General features: G+C 53.5%; 4 protein-coding genes and 2 pseudogenes across 4 annotated transcripts; all 6 read right to left on the bottom strand.

The window, feature by feature from the left end:
* Nucleotides 1–2,601: 2,601 nt before the first annotated feature.
* LOC131498485 (keratin-associated protein 9-1-like) lies at nt 2,602–3,366 on the bottom strand. Its single transcript, XM_058705794.1, has one exon. It carries the CDS (start codon nt 3,332–3,334, stop codon nt 2,774–2,776), a length of 561 nt encoding a protein of 186 aa, XP_058561777.1. The 5' UTR covers nt 3,335–3,366; the 3' UTR covers nt 2,602–2,773.
* A 3,447-nt stretch (nt 3,367–6,813) lies between these two features.
* On the bottom strand, nt 6,814–7,578 carry LOC131498486 (keratin-associated protein 9-1-like). Its single transcript, XM_058705796.1, has one exon. The coding sequence runs from the start codon at nt 7,544–7,546 to the stop codon at nt 6,986–6,988; it is 561 nt and encodes a 186-aa protein (XP_058561779.1). The 5' UTR covers nt 7,547–7,578; the 3' UTR covers nt 6,814–6,985.
* Nucleotides 7,579–11,025: 3,447 nt separating this feature from the next.
* LOC131498487 (keratin-associated protein 9-1-like) lies at nt 11,026–11,790 on the bottom strand. The gene has a single exon (XM_058705797.1). It carries the CDS (start codon nt 11,756–11,758, stop codon nt 11,198–11,200), a length of 561 nt encoding a protein of 186 aa, XP_058561780.1. The 5' UTR covers nt 11,759–11,790; the 3' UTR covers nt 11,026–11,197.
* Nucleotides 11,791–15,237: 3,447 nt separating this feature from the next.
* LOC131498498 (keratin-associated protein 9-1-like) lies at nt 15,238–16,002 on the bottom strand. Its single transcript, XM_058705809.1, has 3 exons — nt 15,874–16,002; nt 15,745–15,828; nt 15,238–15,669 (listed from the first exon to the last, which is right to left on the bottom strand). Exons 1-3 carry the CDS (start codon nt 15,968–15,970, stop codon nt 15,410–15,412), a joined length of 441 nt encoding a protein of 146 aa, XP_058561792.1. The 5' UTR covers nt 15,971–16,002; the 3' UTR covers nt 15,238–15,409.
* A 3,445-nt stretch (nt 16,003–19,447) lies between these two features.
* On the bottom strand, nt 19,448–20,505 carry LOC131496962 (keratin-associated protein 9-2-like; annotated as a pseudogene).
* A 3,154-nt stretch (nt 20,506–23,659) lies between these two features.
* Nucleotides 23,660–24,717, bottom strand: LOC131496963 (keratin-associated protein 9-2-like; annotated as a pseudogene).
* Between the last annotated feature and the right edge of the window lie 867 nt (nt 24,718–25,584).

The following is a 25,584-nucleotide window of genomic DNA, read 5'->3' on the forward strand; positions in this document are numbered from 1 at the left end:
CTCTTTCTTTTTTCTGTCAGGCTGTCTTTCTTTTTCTGCCTTTCTCCCTTCCTCCCTGCATGCCTGTCCATGCAGGTCCCTTCTTCGCACCGTGCCTTCTTTCCTTCCTTCCTTCTTTCCCTTCATTCTTTAGTTTCTTTCTTTCTTTCTTCTCTTCCCTTTCTCCCTCTCTTCCTCCCTCCCCCCTTCCTTCTAGGCTTCCTTTCTTCCTCCCTCCCTTCTCCTTTTCCCCCTACTCCTCTCCTCATCCCCCCCATTCATATTGCACCCTCTTCTTCTGTTTCTTCCAATGATTTTCTCCATCCGCCCGGCTAATTAAGAACATAGTGGAATGAATGGTGACAACCATAGTCTGCCAAAGACGTCTGAAGCCACCAAACCTATCTCTTGGGTATTGGTGTGTTTGGGACAACTTCTGCCTACCAGCTCTGCACCTCAATGCCTAAGTGCCCTTTTCACACGCAGCAGAATGTCAGGCTGCCTGAGCATGCCACACGGAGAAAACACACTCAACCCTTGCTTCTGGAGAGTGGGTTTATAAAGACTCCAGCTCCCTCGTGGCTGAAATAAGAGAATCTCAACCTGTGTGTGTGTGTGCGTGTGTGTGTGTGTGTGTGTGTGTGTGCGTGTGTGTGTGTATGTGTGTATGCGCGCGCGTGTGTGTGTGTGCGCGCGCGCGAGTGTGCCTCTTTGGAGTTGTACCGTGTCTGAGATACCTTTCAGGGTAAAGCTTTGGTTGCAAACTGTGATGCTGGCCTCAAAGTGTTACTTCCCTGGGACACCTCCCTACACTCGGACCAGTGTGATATGACCTCCCCAAAGAAGCCACATTCCTGGACTCTTTACTGAAGAGGAGCTTCTGGAAAACCAAACTCTGACATTCCTTTACCACACTCAGTCTCAATTTCCTCACGTCTACAATGGGAACCTTAATACCTACTTTGCCAATCCCTCCAAGAATTAAAGGGAATGCTCATGAAGGATTTAGTCAACAGCCAGCAAATACGCAGAAACATGGGTCGTGTCAGGTTTTCATCTCATTTTGCCAACATCGCGCTCTTGAGAACCAGCAGCGGTAGGCACGTTTGGCCTTGGCAGTCTCTCCAGAGCATCCTGGGTACCTAGTCTCCAATGGTGGCATGTGTCCTGGATAGGGGCCTTCGAAGCTCATCAGAGGTCCCTCCACTGCTCCCAGGAAGGGACCCGGGGACCTGTCTCCTATTCCTCTCAGAGCTTGAATCGGCCTCACAGCCCTGAGTGCTGAGTTGGCACCAGTAGTTCAGGACCAGAAGCAGCAGACTTCGTTCCTGACTCCTAGGAATGCCCACGTGGTTGTCTCTCTTTTCTTCCTCACATTCTCCTCACCCCCACGGAGCAGGCATCATTTTTTCCCCCTCGGTTGCTCACACTTCCTCCACAATACACCAGAGCTTATTCTGTTTCCTTAGATGGTTCAGAGCTCATGGATTACTCAAAGTCCTACATGCCCATTGCACGATCTCTCTGGCCCTGACACCATGCTTCATCAACTCTCTGGGCAGCATTTTGATCACGATGACAAACTGCCTTACAGGAGGGGAGAGACACAGGTTTGGCAGAAAATCACAAGATGCCATTTTACTATATACCATTAGGTCCTGGGGACAAGGAGGCCAAACAAGAATGTGATTTCCACGACCCAAACACAAGCGTGTTCAGCTGCCTCTGTTGCTCACGAGGACACCGCAGGCTCACCTGTATGTGAGGCAGAAGAGTGCTGAGGGCCTGGATGCCACGCAAGGCAACAGGAGCATCCTGGGTTCCCCAGGGCTCTAAAGGGCGGGTCCCGCTGTCCTCACATATGGCTGCTGTGGCTGAGTTGTACGACACTGATGTCTACAACTTAGTGCCAGTGATGGCCCGCCTGTCCAGGAGAATAACACTTCTGTGGTCAATGAAGGCCTCGGATGGACATCTTGCTGGTGCTGAGACTAAGGGTGTTTGCTACCACGTCTGGAGATCTGAACGTAAGTGCGCTTCAGCAAGCGCCCGAACCACAGTCTTGGATCCGAGTGTGTCCATGTCAGCTGTGGGACATTCCACTGTGAAATCTCCTCAGCTGAAAATGCGCATAATGACTTGTGGAGGACTGTGTATGGCTCCACACGGACACTGCATGTGATGTAAAACGTACGTGCATAAAACCACAAAGACAATACGGGATTCCAAATGATTAGGGTTTATTAAGAGATACAGGCGAGACTCCCCGCGTCTAGGGAGACATTGAAAGGGAACATGACAGGCAGCAAGAGGCGTACAAGCTTCATGAGTACACCGAGAAAGAAAACATACCCGTGTGGGCTTTCAGCAGTTTCCACGAGTTATAGGTCATTCCTGAGGAGGTGTTTCGCTGACGTGTTTAGAGGGACAGGATAAAGTTCTTGACTACGGAGAGCAAACAGAGATCCTAACTCTGTATCAGGTTGGGGGAAGCTGGCACATGAGCCAGAGGAAGGAAAGAAGAAGCGAATCAGGGAGAAGCGGTCCACACTTCATCAGGCTGATTCACAAGATGGTAGACAGGCGGACGAATAACCGAGATGTTGGGGGTTGCGGGCTGGCTTTCCGCAACGCGTGGCAGTGACCGATTCCCAAGTGGCAAGTCCGATGGTGGTTCTTGGCGAGGCAATCAGCAGCAGGAAGGCTGGCAGCAGGATCCAGAGCCCTGGGCTAGGCACCCAGGCAGGCAGCAGCAGGTGGGGTGGTAGCAGGTTCTCGTGCAGTACACGGGGGTTCAGCAACCTGGCTGGCAGCAGCGGGACCCACAGCAGTTTTGTCCACAGCCGCTGGACCCACAGCCGCTGGACCCACAACAGCTGGGCTGGCAGCAGGTGGTCCGGCAGCAGGTGGTGTGACAGCAAGTTGGGCAGCAGCAAGGCTGGCAGCAGCTCGACCCACAGCCGCTAGACCCACCGCCGTTGTGTCCACAGCCGCTGGACCCACAGCAGCTGGGCTGGCAGCAGGTGGTCCGGCAGCAGGTGGTGTGACAGCAAGCTGGGCAGCAGCAAGGCTGGCAGCAGCCTGAACCACAGCCGCTAGACCCACCGCCGTTGTGTCCACAGCCGCTACACCCACAGCAGCTGGGCTGGCAGCAGGTGGTCCGGCAGCAGGTGGTGTGACAGCAAGCTCGGCAGCAGCAAGGATGGCAGCAGCCTGAACCACAGCCGCTAGACCCACCGCTGTTGTGTCCACAGCCGCTACACCCACAGCAGCTGGGCTGGCAGCAGGTGGTCCGGCAGCAGGTGGTCCTGCAGCACGTAGGCTGGCAGCAAGAGGAGCAGCACGAGTGGGTCATGGTGTCAGGGGTGGAGGGTGGGCAGGTCCTGTCCGGAGGTGAGGTTGTCAGATTCTGGTGCCTCCTCCGGTTCTGGGGCTTTTATGCGCTGGACCCCCGAAGGTTAGGCCAATGGGCAGGACTTTCCTTGTTGGTGTTTACATCGTTTTCCATAGTCACTGGGGGAATCATAAACGAGGAAGCTGTTTCCTAAACGCTAGGAATCGTTACAAAATAAGTGTCTAATGGTTTCCTATTTGAGAATAACTCACAGAAACATTTTCCAACGAGAGGAAGGTGGGCACATCAGCAGCATCGTTCCTGTTTCAGTGATCATGGCATCCATCGTGTGATCACGTTCTGCTGGGGTGGCTAGGGTCACAGCAGTGTTCCCTCCCCAGTCTTTGCCCTTAGACTGAATGTGGATTGCGAGTATCTCTGAGGTGAGGGGCATGATGCTGATATGTTCACTGGGACAAATGTGGTAGATCCCTGAGGCCAGTTCCGTTTCCCCACAGAAGCCGGATTCAAGACTCCCACAGGCCTATCTGTCTCCTGTAGCACCCAACCCCACCTGCGTATCTCAGTTCAATCAAAGCCCCTTGCGAAGCCGATGTCTGGTGTTTTCTCTGCCACATGGCAAGGCAGAAGCAAAGCAGGTGGGGAGAAGCAGCAGCAGTAGTCTGGGACTAAGCAAGCATCAGTCAATAGACGTCCTTGTTGAACAGGACCCCTGATTTTCCTAGGGTCGGATGCTTTCACCGGAGGTGGGGCTTTCAGGGGCATAAAGGCGGGGGCAGGATGGGCAAAACCAGGTGAGTTGGGGACTCTAGCCCTAACCTTGTTAGCTAGCCTCGTCAGTGTCCTCACGTCGCTCATTACATCTTTATTTATGGTTGCTCTTTCTTTTTTCTGTCAGGCTGTCTTTCTTTTTCTGCCTTTCTCCCTTCCTCCCTGCATGCCTGTCCATGCAGGTCCCTTCTTCGCACCGTGCCTTCTTTCCTTCCTTCCTTCTTTCCCTTCATTCTTTAGTTTCTTTCTTTCTTTCTTCTCTTCCCTTTCTCCCTCTCTTCCTCCCTCCCCCCTTCCTTCTAGGCTTCCTTTCTTCCTCCCTCCCTTCTCCTTTTCCCCCTACTCCTCTCCTCATCCCCCCCATTCATATTGCACCCTCTTCTTCTGTTTCTTCCAATGATTTTCTCCATCCGCCCGGCTAATTAAGAACATAGTGGAATGAATGGTGACAACCATAGTCTGCCAAAGACGTCTGAAGCCACCAAACCTATCTCTTGGGTATTGGTGTGTTTGGGACAACTTCTGCCTACCAGCTCTGCACCTCAATGCCTAAGTGCCCTTTTCACACGCAGCAGAATGTCAGGCTGCCTGAGCATGCCACACGGAGAAAACACACTCAACCCTTGCTTCTGGAGAGTGGGTTTATAAAGACTCCAGCTCCCTCGTGGCTGAAATAAGAGAATCTCAACCTGTGTGTGTGTGTGCGTGTGTGTGTGTGTGTGTGTGTGTGTGCGTGTGTGTGTGTATGTGTGTATGCGCGCGCGTGTGTGTGTGTGCGCGCGCGCGAGTGTGCCTCTTTGGAGTTGTACCGTGTCTGAGATACCTTTCAGGGTAAAGCTTTGGTTGCAAACTGTGATGCTGGCCTCAAAGTGTTACTTCCCTGGGACACCTCCCTACACTCGGACCAGTGTGATATGACCTCCCCAAAGAAGCCACATTCCTGGACTCTTTACTGAAGAGGAGCTTCTGGAAAACCAAACTCTGACATTCCTTTACCACACTCAGTCTCAATTTCCTCACGTCTACAATGGGAACCTTAATACCTACTTTGCCAATCCCTCCAAGAATTAAAGGGAATGCTCATGAAGGATTTAGTCAACAGCCAGCAAATACGCAGAAACATGGGTCGTGTCAGGTTTTCATCTCATTTTGCCAACATCGCGCTCTTGAGAACCAGCAGCGGTAGGCACGTTTGGCCTTGGCAGTCTCTCCAGAGCATCCTGGGTACCTAGTCTCCAATGGTGGCATGTGTCCTGGATAGGGGCCTTCGAAGCTCATCAGAGGTCCCTCCACTGCTCCCAGGAAGGGACCCGGGGACCTGTCTCCTATTCCTCTCAGAGCTTGAATCGGCCTCACAGCCCTGAGTGCTGAGTTGGCACCAGTAGTTCAGGACCAGAAGCAGCAGACTTCGTTCCTGACTCCTAGGAATGCCCACGTGGTTGTCTCTCTTTTCTTCCTCACATTCTCCTCACCCCCACGGAGCAGGCATCATTTTTTCCCCCTCGGTTGCTCACACTTCCTCCACAATACACCAGAGCTTATTCTGTTTCCTTAGATGGTTCAGAGCTCATGGATTACTCAAAGTCCTACATGCCCATTGCACGATCTCTCTGGCCCTGACACCATGCTTCATCAACTCTCTGGGCAGCATTTTGATCACGATGACAAACTGCCTTACAGGAGGGGAGAGACACAGGTTTGGCAGAAAATCACAAGATGCCATTTTACTATATACCATTAGGTCCTGGGGACAAGGAGGCCAAACAAGAATGTGATTTCCACGACCCAAACACAAGCGTGTTCAGCTGCCTCTGTTGCTCACGAGGACACCGCAGGCTCACCTGTATGTGAGGCAGAAGAGTGCTGAGGGCCTGGATGCCACGCAAGGCAACAGGAGCATCCTGGGTTCCCCAGGGCTCTAAAGGGCGGGTCCCGCTGTCCTCACATATGGCTGCTGTGGCTGAGTTGTACGACACTGATGTCTACAACTTAGTGCCAGTGATGGCCCGCCTGTCCAGGAGAATAACACTTCTGTGGTCAATGAAGGCCTCGGATGGACATCTTGCTGGTGCTGAGACTAAGGGTGTTTGCTACCACGTCTGGAGATCTGAACGTAAGTGCGCTTCAGCAAGCGCCCGAACCACAGTCTTGGATCCGAGTGTGTCCATGTCAGCTGTGGGACATTCCACTGTGAAATCTCCTCAGCTGAAAATGCGCATAATGACTTGTGGAGGACTGTGTATGGCTCCACACGGACACTGCATGTGATGTAAAACGTACGTGCATAAAACCACAAAGACAATACGGGATTCCAAATGATTAGGGTTTATTAAGAGATACAGGCGAGACTCCCCGCGTCTAGGGAGACATTGAAAGGGAACATGACAGGCAGCAAGAGGCGTACAAGCTTCATGAGTACACCGAGAAAGAAAACATACCCGTGTGGGCTTTCAGCAGTTTCCACGAGTTATAGGTCATTCCTGAGGAGGTGTTTCGCTGACGTGTTTAGAGGGACAGGATAAAGTTCTTGACTACGGAGAGCAAACAGAGATCCTAACTCTGTATCAGGTTGGGGGAAGCTGGCACATGAGCCAGAGGAAGGAAAGAAGAAGCGAATCAGGGAGAAGCGGTCCACACTTCATCAGGCTGATTCACAAGATGGTAGACAGGCGGACGAATAACCGAGATGTTGGGGGTTGCGGGCTGGCTTTCCGCAACGCGTGGCAGTGACCGATTCCCAAGTGGCAAGTCCGATGGTGGTTCTTGGCGAGGCAATCAGCAGCAGGAAGGCTGGCAGCAGGATCCAGAGCCCTGGGCTAGGCACCCAGGCAGGCAGCAGCAGGTGGGGTGGTAGCAGGTTCTCGTGCAGTACACGGGGGTTCAGCAACCTGGCTGGCAGCAGCGGGACCCACAGCAGTTTTGTCCACAGCCGCTGGACCCACAGCCGCTGGACCCACAACAGCTGGGCTGGCAGCAGGTGGTCCGGCAGCAGGTGGTGTGACAGCAAGTTGGGCAGCAGCAAGGCTGGCAGCAGCTCGACCCACAGCCGCTAGACCCACCGCCGTTGTGTCCACAGCCGCTGGACCCACAGCAGCTGGGCTGGCAGCAGGTGGTCCGGCAGCAGGTGGTGTGACAGCAAGCTGGGCAGCAGCAAGGCTGGCAGCAGCCTGAACCACAGCCGCTAGACCCACCGCCGTTGTGTCCACAGCCGCTACACCCACAGCAGCTGGGCTGGCAGCAGGTGGTCCGGCAGCAGGTGGTGTGACAGCAAGCTCGGCAGCAGCAAGGATGGCAGCAGCCTGAACCACAGCCGCTAGACCCACCGCTGTTGTGTCCACAGCCGCTACACCCACAGCAGCTGGGCTGGCAGCAGGTGGTCCGGCAGCAGGTGGTCCTGCAGCACGTAGGCTGGCAGCAAGAGGAGCAGCACGAGTGGGTCATGGTGTCAGGGGTGGAGGGTGGGCAGGTCCTGTCCGGAGGTGAGGTTGTCAGATTCTGGTGCCTCCTCCGGTTCTGGGGCTTTTATGCGCTGGACCCCCGAAGGTTAGGCCAATGGGCAGGACTTTCCTTGTTGGTGTTTACATCGTTTTCCATAGTCACTGGGGGAATCATAAACGAGGAAGCTGTTTCCTAAACGCTAGGAATCGTTACAAAATAAGTGTCTAATGGTTTCCTATTTGAGAATAACTCACAGAAACATTTTCCAACGAGAGGAAGGTGGGCACATCAGCAGCATCGTTCCTGTTTCAGTGATCATGGCATCCATCGTGTGATCACGTTCTGCTGGGGTGGCTAGGGTCACAGCAGTGTTCCCTCCCCAGTCTTTGCCCTTAGACTGAATGTGGATTGCGAGTATCTCTGAGGTGAGGGGCATGATGCTGATATGTTCACTGGGACAAATGTGGTAGATCCCTGAGGCCAGTTCCGTTTCCCCACAGAAGCCGGATTCAAGACTCCCACAGGCCTATCTGTCTCCTGTAGCACCCAACCCCACCTGCGTATCTCAGTTCAATCAAAGCCCCTTGCGAAGCCGATGTCTGGTGTTTTCTCTGCCACATGGCAAGGCAGAAGCAAAGCAGGTGGGGAGAAGCAGCAGCAGTAGTCTGGGACTAAGCAAGCATCAGTCAATAGACGTCCTTGTTGAACAGGACCCCTGATTTTCCTAGGGTCGGATGCTTTCACCGGAGGTGGGGCTTTCAGGGGCATAAAGGCGGGGGCAGGATGGGCAAAACCAGGTGAGTTGGGGACTCTAGCCCTAACCTTGTTAGCTAGCCTCGTCAGTGTCCTCACGTCGCTCATTACATCTTTATTTATGGTTGCTCTTTCTTTTTTCTGTCAGGCTGTCTTTCTTTTTCTGCCTTTCTCCCTTCCTCCCTGCATGCCTGTCCATGCAGGTCCCTTCTTCGCACCGTGCCTTCTTTCCTTCCTTCCTTCTTTCCCTTCATTCTTTAGTTTCTTTCTTTCTTTCTTCTCTTCCCTTTCTCCCTCTCTTCCTCCCTCCCCCCTTCCTTCTAGGCTTCCTTTCTTCCTCCCTCCCTTCTCCTTTTCCCCCTACTCCTCTCCTCATCCCCCCCATTCATATTGCACCCTCTTCTTCTGTTTCTTCCAATGATTTTCTCCATCCGCCCGGCTAATTAAGAACATAGTGGAATGAATGGTGACAACCATAGTCTGCCAAAGACGTCTGAAGCCACCAAACCTATCTCTTGGGTATTGGTGTGTTTGGGACAACTTCTGCCTACCAGCTCTGCACCTCAATGCCTAAGTGCCCTTTTCACACGCAGCAGAATGTCAGGCTGCCTGAGCATGCCACACGGAGAAAACACACTCAACCCTTGCTTCTGGAGAGTGGGTTTATAAAGACTCCAGCTCCCTCGTGGCTGAAATAAGAGAATCTCAACCTGTGTGTGTGTGTGCGTGTGTGTGTGTGTGTGTGTGTGTGTGCGTGTGTGTGTGTATGTGTGTATGCGCGCGCGTGTGTGTGTGTGCGCGCGCGCGAGTGTGCCTCTTTGGAGTTGTACCGTGTCTGAGATACCTTTCAGGGTAAAGCTTTGGTTGCAAACTGTGATGCTGGCCTCAAAGTGTTACTTCCCTGGGACACCTCCCTACACTCGGACCAGTGTGATATGACCTCCCCAAAGAAGCCACATTCCTGGACTCTTTACTGAAGAGGAGCTTCTGGAAAACCAAACTCTGACATTCCTTTACCACACTCAGTCTCAATTTCCTCACGTCTACAATGGGAACCTTAATACCTACTTTGCCAATCCCTCCAAGAATTAAAGGGAATGCTCATGAAGGATTTAGTCAACAGCCAGCAAATACGCAGAAACATGGGTCGTGTCAGGTTTTCATCTCATTTTGCCAACATCGCGCTCTTGAGAACCAGCAGCGGTAGGCACGTTTGGCCTTGGCAGTCTCTCCAGAGCATCCTGGGTACCTAGTCTCCAATGGTGGCATGTGTCCTGGATAGGGGCCTTCGAAGCTCATCAGAGGTCCCTCCACTGCTCCCAGGAAGGGACCCGGGGACCTGTCTCCTATTCCTCTCAGAGCTTGAATCGGCCTCACAGCCCTGAGTGCTGAGTTGGCACCAGTAGTTCAGGACCAGAAGCAGCAGACTTCGTTCCTGACTCCTAGGAATGCCCACGTGGTTGTCTCTCTTTTCTTCCTCACATTCTCCTCACCCCCACGGAGCAGGCATCATTTTTTCCCCCTCGGTTGCTCACACTTCCTCCACAATACACCAGAGCTTATTCTGTTTCCTTAGATGGTTCAGAGCTCATGGATTACTCAAAGTCCTACATGCCCATTGCACGATCTCTCTGGCCCTGACACCATGCTTCATCAACTCTCTGGGCAGCATTTTGATCACGATGACAAACTGCCTTACAGGAGGGGAGAGACACAGGTTTGGCAGAAAATCACAAGATGCCATTTTACTATATACCATTAGGTCCTGGGGACAAGGAGGCCAAACAAGAATGTGATTTCCACGACCCAAACACAAGCGTGTTCAGCTGCCTCTGTTGCTCACGAGGACACCGCAGGCTCACCTGTATGTGAGGCAGAAGAGTGCTGAGGGCCTGGATGCCACGCAAGGCAACAGGAGCATCCTGGGTTCCCCAGGGCTCTAAAGGGCGGGTCCCGCTGTCCTCACATATGGCTGCTGTGGCTGAGTTGTACGACACTGATGTCTACAACTTAGTGCCAGTGATGGCCCGCCTGTCCAGGAGAATAACACTTCTGTGGTCAATGAAGGCCTCGGATGGACATCTTGCTGGTGCTGAGACTAAGGGTGTTTGCTACCACGTCTGGAGATCTGAACGTAAGTGCGCTTCAGCAAGCGCCCGAACCACAGTCTTGGATCCGAGTGTGTCCATGTCAGCTGTGGGACATTCCACTGTGAAATCTCCTCAGCTGAAAATGCGCATAATGACTTGTGGAGGACTGTGTATGGCTCCACACGGACACTGCATGTGATGTAAAACGTACGTGCATAAAACCACAAAGACAATACGGGATTCCAAATGATTAGGGTTTATTAAGAGATACAGGCGAGACTCCCCGCGTCTAGGGAGACATTGAAAGGGAACATGACAGGCAGCAAGAGGCGTACAAGCTTCATGAGTACACCGAGAAAGAAAACATACCCGTGTGGGCTTTCAGCAGTTTCCACGAGTTATAGGTCATTCCTGAGGAGGTGTTTCGCTGACGTGTTTAGAGGGACAGGATAAAGTTCTTGACTACGGAGAGCAAACAGAGATCCTAACTCTGTATCAGGTTGGGGGAAGCTGGCACATGAGCCAGAGGAAGGAAAGAAGAAGCGAATCAGGGAGAAGCGGTCCACACTTCATCAGGCTGATTCACAAGATGGTAGACAGGCGGACGAATAACCGAGATGTTGGGGGTTGCGGGCTGGCTTTCCGCAACGCGTGGCAGTGACCGATTCCCAAGTGGCAAGTCCGATGGTGGTTCTTGGCGAGGCAATCAGCAGCAGGAAGGCTGGCAGCAGGATCCAGAGCCCTGGGCTAGGCACCCAGGCAGGCAGCAGCAGGTGGGGTGGTAGCAGGTTCTCGTGCAGTACACGGGGGTTCAGCAACCTGGCTGGCAGCAGCGGGACCCACAGCAGTTTTGTCCACAGCCGCTGGACCCACAGCCGCTGGACCCACAACAGCTGGGCTGGCAGCAGGTGGTCCGGCAGCAGGTGGTGTGACAGCAAGTTGGGCAGCAGCAAGGCTGGCAGCAGCTCGACCCACAGCCGCTAGACCCACCGCCGTTGTGTCCACAGCCGCTGGACCCACAGCAGCTGGGCTGGCAGCAGGTGGTCCGGCAGCAGGTGGTGTGACAGCAAGCTGGGCAGCAGCAAGGCTGGCAGCAGCCTGAACCACAGCCGCTAGACCCACCGCCGTTGTGTCCACAGCCGCTACACCCACAGCAGCTGGGCTGGCAGCAGGTGGTCCGGCAGCAGGTGGTGTGACAGCAAGCTCGGCAGCAGCAAGGATGGCAGCAGCCTGAACCACAGCCGCTAGACCCACCGCTGTTGTGTCCACAGCCGCTACACCCACAGCAGCTGGGCTGGCAGCAGGTGGTCCGGCAGCAGGTGGTCCTGCAGCACGTAGGCTGGCAGCAAGAGGAGCAGCACGAGTGGGTCATGGTGTCAGGGGTGGAGGGTGGGCAGGTCCTGTCCGGAGGTGAGGTTGTCAGATTCTGGTGCCTCCTCCGGTTCTGGGGCTTTTATGCGCTGGACCCCCGAAGGTTAGGCCAATGGGCAGGACTTTCCTTGTTGGTGTTTACATCGTTTTCCATAGTCACTGGGGGAATCATAAACGAGGAAGCTGTTTCCTAAACGCTAGGAATCGTTACAAAATAAGTGTCTAATGGTTTCCTATTTGAGAATAACTCACAGAAACATTTTCCAACGAGAGGAAGGTGGGCACATCAGCAGCATCGTTCCTGTTTCAGTGATCATGGCATCCATCGTGTGATCACGTTCTGCTGGGGTGGCTAGGGTCACAGCAGTGTTCCCTCCCCAGTCTTTGCCCTTAGACTGAATGTGGATTGCGAGTATCTCTGAGGTGAGGGGCATGATGCTGATATGTTCACTGGGACAAATGTGGTAGATCCCTGAGGCCAGTTCCGTTTCCCCACAGAAGCCGGATTCAAGACTCCCACAGGCCTATCTGTCTCCTGTAGCACCCAACCCCACCTGCGTATCTCAGTTCAATCAAAGCCCCTTGCGAAGCCGATGTCTGGTGTTTTCTCTGCCACATGGCAAGGCAGAAGCAAAGCAGGTGGGGAGAAGCAGCAGCAGTAGTCTGGGACTAAGCAAGCATCAGTCAATAGACGTCCTTGTTGAACAGGACCCCTGATTTTCCTAGGGTCGGATGCTTTCACCGGAGGTGGGGCTTTCAGGGGCATAAAGGCGGGGGCAGGATGGGCAAAACCAGGTGAGTTGGGGACTCTAGCCCTAACCTTGTTAGCTAGCCTCGTCAGTGTCCTCACGTCGCTCATTACATCTTTATTTATGGTTGCTCTTTCTTTTTTCTGTCAGGCTGTCTTTCTTTTTCTGCCTTTCTCCCTTCCTCCCTGCATGCCTGTCCATGCAGGTCCCTTCTTCGCACCGTGCCTTCTTTCCTTCCTTCCTTCTTTCCCTTCATTCTTTAGTTTCTTTCTTTCTTTCTTCTCTTCCCTTTCTCCCTCTCTTCCTCCCTCCCCCCTTCCTTCTAGGCTTCCTTTCTTCCTCCCTCCCTTCTCCTTTTCCCCCTACTCCTCTCCTCATCCCCCCCATTCATATTGCACCCTCTTCTTCTGTTTCTTCCAATGATTTTCTCCATCCGCCCGGCTAATTAAGAACATAGTGGAATGAATGGTGACAACCATAGTCTGCCAAAGACGTCTGAAGCCACCAAACCTATCTCTTGGGTATTGGTGTGTTTGGGACAACTTCTGCCTACCAGCTCTGCACCTCAATGCCTAAGTGCCCTTTTCACACGCAGCAGAATGTCAGGCTGCCTGAGCATGCCACACGGAGAAAACACACTCAACCCTTGCTTCTGGAGAGTGGGTTTATAAAGACTCCAGCTCCCTCGTGGCTGAAATAAGAGAATCTCAACCTGTGTGTGTGTGTGCGTGTGTGTGTGTGTGTGTGTGTGTGTGCGTGTGTGTGTGTATGTGTGTATGCGCGCGCGTGTGTGTGTGTGCGCGCGCGCGAGTGTGCCTCTTTGGAGTTGTACCGTGTCTGAGATACCTTTCAGGGTAAAGCTTTGGTTGCAAACTGTGATGCTGGCCTCAAAGTGTTACTTCCCTGGGACACCTCCCTACACTCGGACCAGTGTGATATGACCTCCCCAAAGAAGCCACATTCCTGGACTCTTTACTGAAGAGGAGCTTCTGGAAAACCAAACTCTGACATTCCTTTACCACACTCAGTCTCAATTTCCTCACGTCTACAATGGGAACCTTAATACCTACTTTGCCAATCCCTCCAAGAATTAAAGGGAATGCTCATGAAGGATTTAGTCAACAGCCAGCAAATACGCAGAAACATGGGTCGTGTCAGGTTTTCATCTCATTTTGCCAACATCGCGCTCTTGAGAACCAGCAGCGGTAGGCACGTTTGGCCTTGGCAGTCTCTCCAGAGCATCCTGGGTACCTAGTCTCCAATGGTGGCATGTGTCCTGGATAGGGGCCTTCGAAGCTCATCAGAGGTCCCTCCACTGCTCCCAGGAAGGGACCCGGGGACCTGTCTCCTATTCCTCTCAGAGCTTGAATCGGCCTCACAGCCCTGAGTGCTGAGTTGGCACCAGTAGTTCAGGACCAGAAGCAGCAGACTTCGTTCCTGACTCCTAGGAATGCCCACGTGGTTGTCTCTCTTTTCTTCCTCACATTCTCCTCACCCCCACGGAGCAGGCATCATTTTTTCCCCCTCGGTTGCTCACACTTCCTCCACAATACACCAGAGCTTATTCTGTTTCCTTAGATGGTTCAGAGCTCATGGATTACTCAAAGTCCTACATGCCCATTGCACGATCTCTCTGGCCCTGACACCATGCTTCATCAACTCTCTGGGCAGCATTTTGATCACGATGACAAACTGCCTTACAGGAGGGGAGAGACACAGGTTTGGCAGAAAATCACAAGATGCCATTTTACTATATACCATTAGGTCCTGGGGACAAGGAGGCCAAACAAGAATGTGATTTCCACGACCCAAACACAAGCGTGTTCAGCTGCCTCTGTTGCTCACGAGGACACCGCAGGCTCACCTGTATGTGAGGCAGAAGAGTGCTGAGGGCCTGGATGCCACGCAAGGCAACAGGAGCATCCTGGGTTCCCCAGGGCTCTAAAGGGCGGGTCCCGCTGTCCTCACATATGGCTGCTGTGGCTGAGTTGTACGACACTGATGTCTACAACTTAGTGCCAGTGATGGCCCGCCTGTCCAGGAGAATAACACTTCTGTGGTCAATGAAGGCCTCGGATGGACATCTTGCTGGTGCTGAGACTAAGGGTGTTTGCTACCACGTCTGGAGATCTGAACGTAAGTGCGCTTCAGCAAGCGCCCGAACCACAGTCTTGGATCCGAGTGTGTCCATGTCAGCTGTGGGACATTCCACTGTGAAATCTCCTCAGCTGAAAATGCGCATAATGACTTGTGGAGGACTGTGTATGGCTCCACACGGACACTGCATGTGATGTAAAACGTACGTGCATAAAACCACAAAGACAATACGGGATTCCAAATGATTAGGGTTTATTAAGAGATACAGGCGAGACTCCCCGCGTCTAGGGAGACATTGAAAGGGAACATGACAGGCAGCAAGAGGCGTACAAGCTTCATGAGTACACCGAGAAAGAAAACATACCCGTGTGGGCTTTCAGCAGTTTCCACGAGTTATAGGTCATTCCTGAGGAGGTGTTTCGCTGACGTGTTTAGAGGGACAGGATAAAGTTCTTGACTACGGAGAGCAAACAGAGATCCTAACTCTGTATCAGGTTGGGGGAAGCTGGCACATGAGCCAGAGGAAGGAAAGAAGAAGCGAATCAGGGAGAAGCGGTCCACACTTCATCAGGCTGATTCACAAGATGGTAGACAGGCGGACGAATAACCGAGATGTTGGGGGTTGCGGGCTGGCTTTCCGCAACGCGTGGCAGTGACCGATTCCCAAGTGGCAAGTCCGATGGTGGTTCTTGGCGAGGCAATCAGCAGCAGGAAGGCTGGCAGCAGGATCCAGAGCCCTGGGCTAGGCACCCAGGCAGGCAGCAGCAGGTGGGGTGGTAGCAGGTTCTCGTGCAGTACACGGGGGTTCAGCAACCTGGCTGGCAGCAGCGGGACCCACAGCAGTTTTGTCCACAGCCGCTGGACCCACAGCCGCTGGACCCACAACAGCTGGGCTGGCAGCAGGTGGTCCGGCAGCAGGTGGTGTGACAGCAAGTTGGGCAGCAGCAAGGCTGGCAGCAGCTCGACCCACAGCCGCTAGACCCACCGCCGTTGTGTCCACAGCCGCTGGACCCACAGCAGCTGGGCTGGCAGCAGGTGGTCCGGCAGCAGGTGGTGTGACAGCAAGCTGGGCAGCAGCAAGGCTGGCAGCAGCCTGAACCACAGCCGCTAGACCCACCGCCGTTGTGTCCACAGCCGCTACACCCACAGCAGCTGGGCTGGCAGCAGGTGGTCCGGCAGCAGGTGGTGTGACAGCAAGCTCGGCAGCAGCAAGGATGGCAGCAGCCTGAACCACAGCCGCTAGACCCACCGCTGTTGTGTCCACAGCCGCTACACCCACAGCAGCTGGGCTGGCAGCAGGTGGTCCGGCAGCAGGTGGTCCTGCAGCACGTAGGCTGGCAGCAAGAGGAGCAGCACGAGTGGGTCATGGTGTCAGGGGTGGAGGGTGGGCAGGTCCTGTCCGGAGGTGAGGTTGTCAGATTCTGGTGCCTCCTCCGGTTCTGGGGCTTTTATGCGCTGGACCCCCGAAGGTTAGGCCAATGGGCAGGACTTTCCTTGTTGGTGTTTACATCGTTTTCCATAGTCACTGGGGGAATCATAAACGAGGAAGCTGTTTCCTAAACGCTAGGAATCGTTACAAAATAAGTGTCTAATGGTTTCCTATTTGAGAATAACTCACAGAAACATTTTCCAACGAGAGGAAGGTGGGCACATCAGCAGCATCGTTCCTGTTTCAGTGATCATGGCATCCATCGTGTGATCACGTTCTGCTGGGGTGGCTAGGGTCACAGCAGTGTTCCCTCCCCAGTCTTTGCCCTTAGACTGAATGTGGATTGCGAGTATCTCTGAGGTGAGGGGCATGATGCTGATATGTTCACTGGGACAAATGTGGTAGATCCCTGAGGCCAGTTCCGTTTCCCCACAGAAGCCGGATTCAAGACTCCCACAGGCCTATCTGTCTCCTGTAGCACCCAACCCCACCTGCGTATCTCAGTTCAATCAAAGCCCCTTGCGAAGCCGATGTCTGGTGTTTTCTCTGCCACATGGCAAGGCAGAAGCAAAGCAGGTGGGGAGAAGCAGCAGCAGTAGTCTGGGACTAAGCAAGCATCAGTCAATAGACGTCCTTGTTGAACAGGACCCCTGATTTTCCTAGGGTCGGATGCTTTCACCGGAGGTGGGGCTTTCAGGGGCATAAAGGCGGGGGCAGGATGGGCAAAACCAGGTGAGTTGGGGACTCTAGCCCTAACCTTGTTAGCTAGCCTCGTCAGTGTCCTCACGTCGCTCATTACATCTTTATTTATGGTTGCTCTTTCTTTTTTCTGTCAGGCTGTCTTTCTTTTTCTGCCTTTCTCCCTTCCTCCCTGCATGCCTGTCCATGCAGGTCCCTTCTTCGCACCGTGCCTTCTTTCCTTCCTTCCTTCTTTCCCTTCATTCTTTAGTTTCTTTCTTTCTTTCTTCTCTTCCCTTTCTCCCTCTCTTCCTCCCTCCCCCCTTCCTTCTAGGCTTCCTTTCTTCCTCCCTCCCTTCTCCTTTTCCCCCTACTCCTCTCCTCATCCCCCCCATTCATATTGCACCCTCTTCTTCTGTTTCTTCCAATGATTTTCTCCATCCGCCCGGCTAATTAAGAACATAGTGGAATGAATGGTGACAACCATAGTCTGCCAAAGACGTCTGAAGCCACCAAACCTATCTCTTGGGTATTGGTGTGTTTGGGACAACTTCTGCCTACCAGCTCTGCACCTCAATGCCTAAGTGCCCTTTTCACACGCAGCAGAATGTCAGGCTGCCTGAGCATGCCACACGGAGAAAACACACTCAACCCTTGCTTCTGGAGAGTGGGTTTATAAAGACTCCAGCTCCCTCGTGGCTGAAATAAGAGAATCTCAACCTGTGTGTGTGTGTGCGTGTGTGTGTGTATGTGTGTGTGTGCGTGTGTGTGTGTATGTGTGTATGCGCGCGCGTGTGTGTGTGTGCGCGCGCGCGAGTGTGCCTCTTTGGAGTTGTACCGTGTCTGAGATACCTTTCAGGGTAAAGCTTTGGTTGCAAACTGTGATGCTGGCCTCAAAGTGTTACTTCCCTGGGACACCTCCCTACACTCGGACCAGTGTGATATGACCTCCCCAAAGAAGCCACATTCCTGGACTCTTTACTGAAGAGGAGCTTCTGGAAAACCAAACTCTGACATTCCTTTACCACACTCAGTCTCAATTTCCTCACGTCTACAATGGGAACCTTAATACCTACTTTGCCAATCCCTCCAAGAATTAAAGGGAATGCTCATGAAGGATTTAGTCAACAGCCAGCAAATACGCGGAAACATGGGTCGTGTCAGGTTTTCATCTCATTTTGCCAACATCGCGCTCTTGAGAACCAGCAGCGGTAGGCACGTTTGGCCTTGGCAGTCTCTCCAGAGCATCCTGGGTACCTAGTCTCCAATGGTGGCATGTGTCCTGGATAGGGGCCTTCGAAGCTCATCAGAGGTCCCTCCACTGCTCCCAGGAAGGGACCCGGGGACCTGTCTCCTATTCCTCTCAGAGCTTGAATCGGCCTCACAGCCCTGAGTGCTGAGTTGGCACCAGTAGTTCAGGACCAGAAGCAGCAGACTTCGTTCCTGACTCCTAGGAATGCCCACGTGGTTGTCTCTCTTTTCTTCCTCACATTCTCCTCACCCCCACGGAGCAGGCATCATTTTTTCCCCCTCGGTTGCTCACACTTCCTCCACAATACACCAGAGCTTATTCTGTTTCCTTAGATGGTTCAGAGCTCATGGATTACTCAAAGTCCTACATGCCCATTGCACGATCTCTCTGGCCCTGACACCATGCTTCATCAACTCTCTGGGCAGCATTTTGATCACGATGACAAACTGCCTTACAGGAGGGGAGAGACACAGGTTTGGCAGAAAATCACAAGATGCCATTTTACTATATACCATTAGGTCCTGGGGACAAGGAGGCCAAACAAGAATGTGATTTCCACGACCCAAACACAAGCGTGTTCAGCTGCCTCTGTTGCTCACGAGGACACCGCAGGCTCACCTGTATGTGAGGCAGAAGAGTGCTGAGGGCCTGGATGCCACGCAAGGCAACAGGAGCATCCTGGGTTCCCCAGGGCTCTAAAGGGCGGGTCCCGCTGTCCTCACATATGGCTGCTGTGGCTGAGTTGTACGACACTGATGTCTACAACTTAGTGCCAGTGATGGCCCGCCTGTCCAGGAGAATAACACTTCTGTGGTCAATGAAGGCCTCGGATGGACATCTTGCTGGTGCTGAGACTAAGGGTGTTTGCTACCACGTCTGGAGATCTGAACGTAAGTGCGCTTCAGCAAGCGCCCGAACCACAGTCTTGGATCCGAGTGTGTCCATGTCAGCTGTGGGACATTCCACTGTGAAATCTCCTCAGCTGAAAATGCGCATAATGACTTGTGGAGGACTGTGTATGGCTCCACACGGACACTGCATGTGATGTAAAACGTACGTGCATAAAACCACAAAGACAATACGGGATTCCAAATGATTAGGGTTTATTAAGAGATACAGGCGAGACTCCCCGCGTCTAGGGAGACATTGAAAGGGAACATGACAGGCAGCAAGAGGCGTACAAGCTTCATGAGTACACCGAGAAAGAAAACATACCCGTGTGGGCTTTCAGCAGTTTCCACGAGTTATAGGTCATTCCTGAGGAGGTGTTTCGCTGACGTGTTTAGAGGGACAGGATAAAGTTCTTGACTACGGAGAGCAAACAGAGATCCTAACTCTGTATCAGGTTGGGGGAAGCTGGCACATGAGCCAGAGGAAGGAAAGAAGAAGCGAATCAGGGAGAAGCGGTCCACACTTCATCAGGCTGATTCACAAGATGGTAGACAGGCGGACGAATAACCGAGATGTTGGGGGTTGCGGGCTGGCTTTCCGCAACGCGTGGCAGTGACCGATTCCCAAGTGGCAAGTCCGATGGTGGTTCTTGGCGAGGCAATCAGCAGCAGGAAGGCTGGCAGCAGGATCCAGAGCCCTGGGCTAGGCACCCAGGCAGGCAGCAGCAGGTGGGGTGGTAGCAGGTTCTCGTGCAGTACACGGGGGTTCAGCAACCTGGCTGGCAGCAGCGGGACCCACAGCAGTTTTGTCCACAGCCGCTGGACCCACAGCCGCTGGACCCACAACAGCTGGGCTGGCAGCAGGTGGTCCGGCAGCAGGTGGTGTGACAGCAAGTTGGGCAGCAGCAAGGCTGGCAGCAGCTCGACCCACAGCCGCTAGACCCACCGCCGTTGTGTCCACAGCCGCTGGACCCACAGCAGCTGGGCTGGCAGCAGGTGGTCCGGCAGCAGGTGGTGTGACAGCAAGCTGGGCAGCAGCAAGGCTGGCAGCAGCCTGAACCACAGCCGCTAGACCCACCGCCGTTGTGTCCACAGCCGCTACACCCACAGCAGCTGGGCTGGCAGCAGGTGGTCCGGCAGCAGGTGGTGTGACAGCAAGCTCGGCAGCAGCAAGGATGGCAGCAGCCTGAACCACAGCCGCTAGACCCACCGCTGTTGTGTCCACAGCCGCTACACCCACAGCAGCTGGGCTGGCAGCAGGTGGTCCGGCAGCAGGTGGTCCTGCAGCACGTAGGCTGGCAGCAAGAGGAGCAGCACGAGTGGGTCATGGTGTCAGGGGTGGAGGGTGGGCAGGTCCTGTCCGGAGGTGAGGTTGTCAGATTCTGGTGCCTCCTCCGGTTCTGGGGCTTTTATGCGCTGGACCCCCGAAGGTTAGGCCAATGGGCAGGACTTTCCTTGTTGGTGTTTACATCGTTTTCCATAGTCACTGGGGGAATCATAAACGAGGAAGCTGTTTCCTAAACGCTAGGAATCGTTACAAAATAAGTGTCTAATGGTTTCCTATTTGAGAATAACTCACAGAAACATTTTCCAACGAGAGGAAGGTGGGCACATCAGCAGCATCGTTCCTGTTTCAGTGATCATGGCATCCATCGTGTGATCACGTTCTGCTGGGGTGGCTAGGGTCACAGCAGTGTTCCCTCCCCAGTCTTTGCCCTTAGACTGAATGTGGATTGCGAGTATCTCTGAGGTGAGGGGCATGATGCTGATATGTTCACTGGGACAAATGTGGTAGATCCCTGAGGCCAGTTCCGTTTCCCCACAGAAGCCGGATTCAAGACTCCCACAGGCCTATCTGTCTCCTGTAGCACCCAACCCCACCTGCGTATCTCAGTTCAATCAAAGCCCCTTGCGAAGCCGATGTCTGGTGTTTTCTCTGCCACATGGCAAGGCAGAAGCAAAGCAGGTGGGGAGAAGCAGCAGCAGTAGTCTGGGACTAAGCAAGCATCAGTCAATAGACGTCCTTGTTGAACAGGACCCCTGATTTTCCTAGGGTCGGATGCTTTCACCGGAGGTGGGGCTTTCAGGGGCATAAAGGCGGGGGCAGGATGGGCAAAACCAGGTGAGTTGGGGACTCTAGCCCTAACCTTGTTAGCTAGCCTCGTCAGTGTCCTCACGTCGCTCATTACATCTTTATTTATGGTTGCTCTTTCTTTTTTCTGTCAGGCTGTCTTTCTTTTTCTGCCTTTCTCCCTTCCTCCCTGCATGCCTGTCCATGCAGGTCCCTTCTTCGCACCGTGCCTTCTTTCCTTCCTTCCTTCTTTCCCTTCATTCTTTAGTTTCTTTCTTTCTTTCTTCTCTTCCCTTTCTCCCTCTCTTCCTCCCTCCCCCCTTCCTTCTAGGCTTCCTTTCTTCCTCCCTCCCTTCTCCTTTTCCCCCTACTCCTCTCCTCATCCCCCCCATTCATATTGCACCCTCTTCTTCTGTTTCTTCCAATGATTTTCTCCATCCGCCCGGCTAATTAAGAACATAGTGGAATGAATGGTGACAACCATAGTCTGCCAAAGACGTCTGAAGCCACCAAACCTATCTCTTGGGTATTGGTGTGTTTGGGACAACTTCTGCCTACCAGCTCTGCACCTCAATGCCTAAGTGCCCTTTTCACACGCAGCAGAATGTCAGGCTGCCTGAGCATGCCACACGGAGAAAACACACTCAACCCTTGCTTCTGGAGAGTGGGTTTATAAAGACTCCAGCTCCCTCGTGGCTGAAATAAGAGAATCTCAACCTGTGTGTGTGTGTGCGTGTGTGTGTGTGTGTGTGTGTGTGTGCGTGTGTGTGTGTATGTGTGTATGCGCGCGCGTGTGTGTGTGTGCGCGCGCGCGAGTGTGCCTCTTTGGAGTTGTACCGTGTCTGAGATACCTTTCAGGGTAAAGCTTTGGTTGCAAACTGTGATGCTGGCCTCAAAGTGTTACTTCCCTGGGACACCTCCCTACACTCGGACCAGTGTGATATGACCTCCCCAAAGAAGCCACATTCCTGGACTCTTTACTGAAGAGGAGCTTCTGGAAAACCAAACTCTGACATTCCTTTACCACACTCAGTCTCAATTTCCTCACGTCTACAATGGGAACCTTAATACCTACTTTGCCAATCCCTCCAAGAATTAAAGGGAATGCTCATGAAGGATTTAGTCAACAGCCAGCAAATACGCAGAAACATGGGTCGTGTCAGGTTTTCATCTCATTTTGCCAACATCGCGCTCTTGAGAACCAGCAGCGGTAGGCACGTTTGGCCTTGGCAGTCTCTCCAGAGCATCCTGGGTACCTAGTCTCCAATGGTGGCATGTGTCCTGGATAGGGGCCTTCGAAGCTCATCAGAGGTCCCTCCACTGCTCCCAGGAAGGGACCCGGGGACCTGTCTCCTATTCCTCTCAGAGCTTGAATCGGCCTCACAGCCCTGAGTGCTGAGTTGGCACCAGTAGTTCAGGACCAGAAGCAGCAGACTTCGTTCCTGACTCCTAGGAATGCCCACGTGGTTGTCTCTCTTTTCTTCCTCACATTCTCCTCACCCCCACGGAGCAGGCATCATTTTTTCCCCCTCGGTTGCTCACACTTCCTCCACAATACACCAGAGCTTATTCTGTTTCCTTAGATGGTTCAGAGCTCATGGATTACTCAAAGTCCTACATGCCCATTGCACGATCTCTCTGGCCCTGACACCATGCTTCATCAACTCTCTGGGCAGCATTTTGATCACGATGACAAACTGCCTTACAGGAGGGGAGAGACACAGGTTTGGCAGAAAATCACAAGATGCCATTTTACTATATACCATTAGGTCCTGGGGACAAGGAGGCCAAACAAGAATGTGATTTCCACGACCCAAACACAAGCGTGTTCAGCTGCCTCTGTTGCTCACGAGGACACCGCAGGCTCACCTGTATGTGAGGCAGAAGAGTGCTGAGGGCCTGGATGCCACGCAAGGCAACAGGAGCATCCTGGGTTCCCCAGGGCTCTAAAGGGCGGGTCCCGCTGTCCTCACATATGGCTGCTGTGGCTGAGTTGTACGACACTGATGTCTACAACTTAGTGCCAGTGATGGCCCGCCTGTCCAGGAGAATAACACTTCTGTGGTCAATGAAGGCCTCGGATGGACATCTTGCTGGTGCTGAGACTAAGGGTGTTTGCTACCACGTCTGGAGATCTGAACGTAAGTGCGCTTCAGCAAGCGCCCGAACCACAGTCTTGGATCCGAGTGTGTCCATGTCAGCTGTGGGACATTCCACTGTGAAATCTCCTCAGCTGAAAATGCGCATAATGACTTGTGGAGGACTGTGTATGGCTCCACACGGACACTGCATGTGATGTAAAACGTACGTGCATAAAACCACAAAGACAATACGGGATTCCAAATGATTAGGGTTTATTAAGAGATACAGGCGAGACTCCCCGCGTCTAGGGAGACATTGAAAGGGAACATGACAGGCAGCAAGAGGCGTACAAGCTTCATGAGTACACCGAGAAAGAAAACATACCCGTGTGGGCTTTCAGCAGTTTCCACGAGTTATAGGTCATTCCTGAGGAGGTGTTTCGCTGACGTGTTTAGAGGGACAGGATAAAGTTCTTGACTACGGAGAGCAAACAGAGATCCTAACTCTGTATCAGGTTGGGGGAAGCTGGCACATGAGCCAGAGGAAGGAAAGAAGAAGCGAATCAGGGAGAAGCGGTCCACACTTCATCAGGCTGATTCACAAGATGGTAGACAGGCGGACGAATAACCGAGATGTTGGGGGTTGCGGGCTGGCTTTCCGCAACGCGTGGCAGTGACCGATTCCCAAGTGGCAAGTCCGATGGTGGTTCTTGGCGAGGCAATCAGCAGCAGGAAGGCTGGCAGCAGGATCCAGAGCCCTGGGCTAGGCACCCAGGCAGGCAGCAGCAGGTGGGGTGGTAGCAGGTTCTCGTGCAGTACACGGGGGTTCAGCAACCTGGCTGGCAGCAGCGGGACCCACAGCAGTTTTGTCCACAGCCGCTGGACCCACAGCCGCTGGACCCACAACAGCTGGGCTGGCAGCAGGTGGTCCGGCAGCAGGTGGTGTGACAGCAAGTTGGGCAGCAGCAAGGCTGGCAGCAGCTCGACCCACAGCCGCTAGACCCACCGCCGTTGTGTCCACAGCCGCTGGACCCACAGCAGCTGGGCTGGCAGCAGGTGGTCCGGCAGCAGGTGGTGTGACAGCAAGCTGGGCAGCAGCAAGGCTGGCAGCAGCCTGAACCACAGCCGCTAGACCCACCGCCGTTGTGTCCACAGCCGCTACACCCACAGCAGCTGGGCTGGCAGCAGGTGGTCCGGCAGCAGGTGGTGTGACAGCAAGCTCGGCAGCAGCAAGGATGGCAGCAGCCTGAACCACAGCCGCTAGACCCACCGCTGTTGTGTCCACAGCCGCTACACCCACAGCAGCTGGGCTGGCAGCAGGTGGTCCGGCAGCAGGTGGTCCTGCAGCACGTAGGCTGGCAGCAAGAGGAGCAGCACGAGTGGGTCATGGTGTCAGGGGTGGAGGGTGGGCAGGTCCTGTCCGGAGGTGAGGTTGTCAGATTCTGGTGCCTCCTCCGGTTCTGGGGCTTTTATGCGCTGGACCCCCGAAGGTTAGGCCAATGGGCAGGACTTTCCTTGTTGGTGTTTACATCGTTTTCCATAGTCACTGGGGGAATCATAAACGAGGAAGCTGTTTCCTAAACGCTAGGAATCGTTACAAAATAAGTGTCTAATGGTTTCCTATTTGAGAATAACTCACAGAAACATTTTCCAACGAGAGGAAGGTGGGCACATCAGCAGCATCGTTCCTGTTTCAGTGATCATGGCATCCATCGTGTGATCACGTTCTGCTGGGGTGGCTAGGGTCACAGCAGTGTTCCCTCCCCAGTCTTTGCCCTTAGACTGAATGTGGATTGCGAGTATCTCTGAGGTGAGGGGCATGATGCTGATATGTTCACTGGGACAAATGTGGTAGATCCCTGAGGCCAGTTCCGTTTCCCCACAGAAGCCGGATTCAAGACTCCCACAGGCCTATCTGTCTCCTGTAGCACCCAACCCCACCTGCGTATCTCAGTTCAATCAAAGCCCCTTGCGAAGCCGATGTCTGGTGTTTTCTCTGCCACATGGCAAGGCAGAAGCAAAGCAGGTGGGGAGAAGCAGCAGCAGTAGTCTGGGACTAAGCAAGCATCAGTCAATAGACGTCCTTGTTGAACAGGACCCCTGATTTTCCTAGGGTCGGATGCTTTCACCGGAGGTGGGGCTTTCAGGGGCATAAAGGCGGGGGCAGGATGGGCAAAACCAGGTGAGTTGGGGACTCTAGCCCTAACCTTGTTAGCTAGCCTCGTCAGTGTCCTCACGTCGCTCATTACATCTTTATTTATGGTTGCTCTTTCTTTTTTCTGTCAGGCTGTCTTTCTTTTTCTGCCTTTCTCCCTTCCTCCCTGCATGCCTGTCCATGCAGGTCCCTTCTTCGCACCGTGCCTTCTTTCCTTCCTTCCTTCTTTCCCTTCATTCTTTAGTTTCTTTCTTTCTTTCTTCTCTTCCCTTTCTCCCTCTCTTCCTCCCTCCCCCCTTCCTTCTAGGCTTCCTTTCTTCCTCCCTCCCTTCTCCTTTTCCCCCTACTCCTCTCCTCATCCCCCCCATTCATATTGCACCCTCTTCTTCTGTTTCTTCCAATGATTTTCTCCATCCGCCCGGCTA

Source organism: Neofelis nebulosa, chromosome 16, assembly GCF_028018385.1.
Source record: "Neofelis nebulosa isolate mNeoNeb1 chromosome 16, mNeoNeb1.pri, whole genome shotgun sequence".
Taxonomy (NCBI): Eukaryota; Metazoa; Chordata; class Mammalia; order Carnivora; family Felidae; genus Neofelis; species Neofelis nebulosa.

What these genes read in the sequence shown, in the direction of transcription:
- LOC131498498 (XM_058705809.1), bottom strand. Translation starts at nt 15,970, where the DNA reads ATGACCCACTCGTGCTGCTCCTCTTGCTGCCAGCCTACGTGCTGCAGG. An exon ending in GCCCAGCTGCTGTGGGTGTA is followed by an intron (nt 15,829 to 15,873) that starts GCGGCTGTGGAC and finishes GCTGTGGTTCAG; the next exon opens with GCTGCTGCCATCCTTGCTGC. An exon ending in CCAGCCCAGCTGCTGTGGGT is followed by an intron (nt 15,670 to 15,744) that starts GTAGCGGCTGTG and finishes GCTGCTGCCCAG; the next exon opens with CTTGCTGTCACACCACCTGC.
- LOC131498486 (XM_058705796.1), bottom strand. Translation starts at nt 7,546, where the DNA reads ATGACCCACTCGTGCTGCTCCTCTTGCTGCCAGCCTACGTGCTGCAGG.
- LOC131498487 (XM_058705797.1), bottom strand. Translation starts at nt 11,758, where the DNA reads ATGACCCACTCGTGCTGCTCCTCTTGCTGCCAGCCTACGTGCTGCAGG.
- LOC131498485 (XM_058705794.1), bottom strand. Translation starts at nt 3,334, where the DNA reads ATGACCCACTCGTGCTGCTCCTCTTGCTGCCAGCCTACGTGCTGCAGG.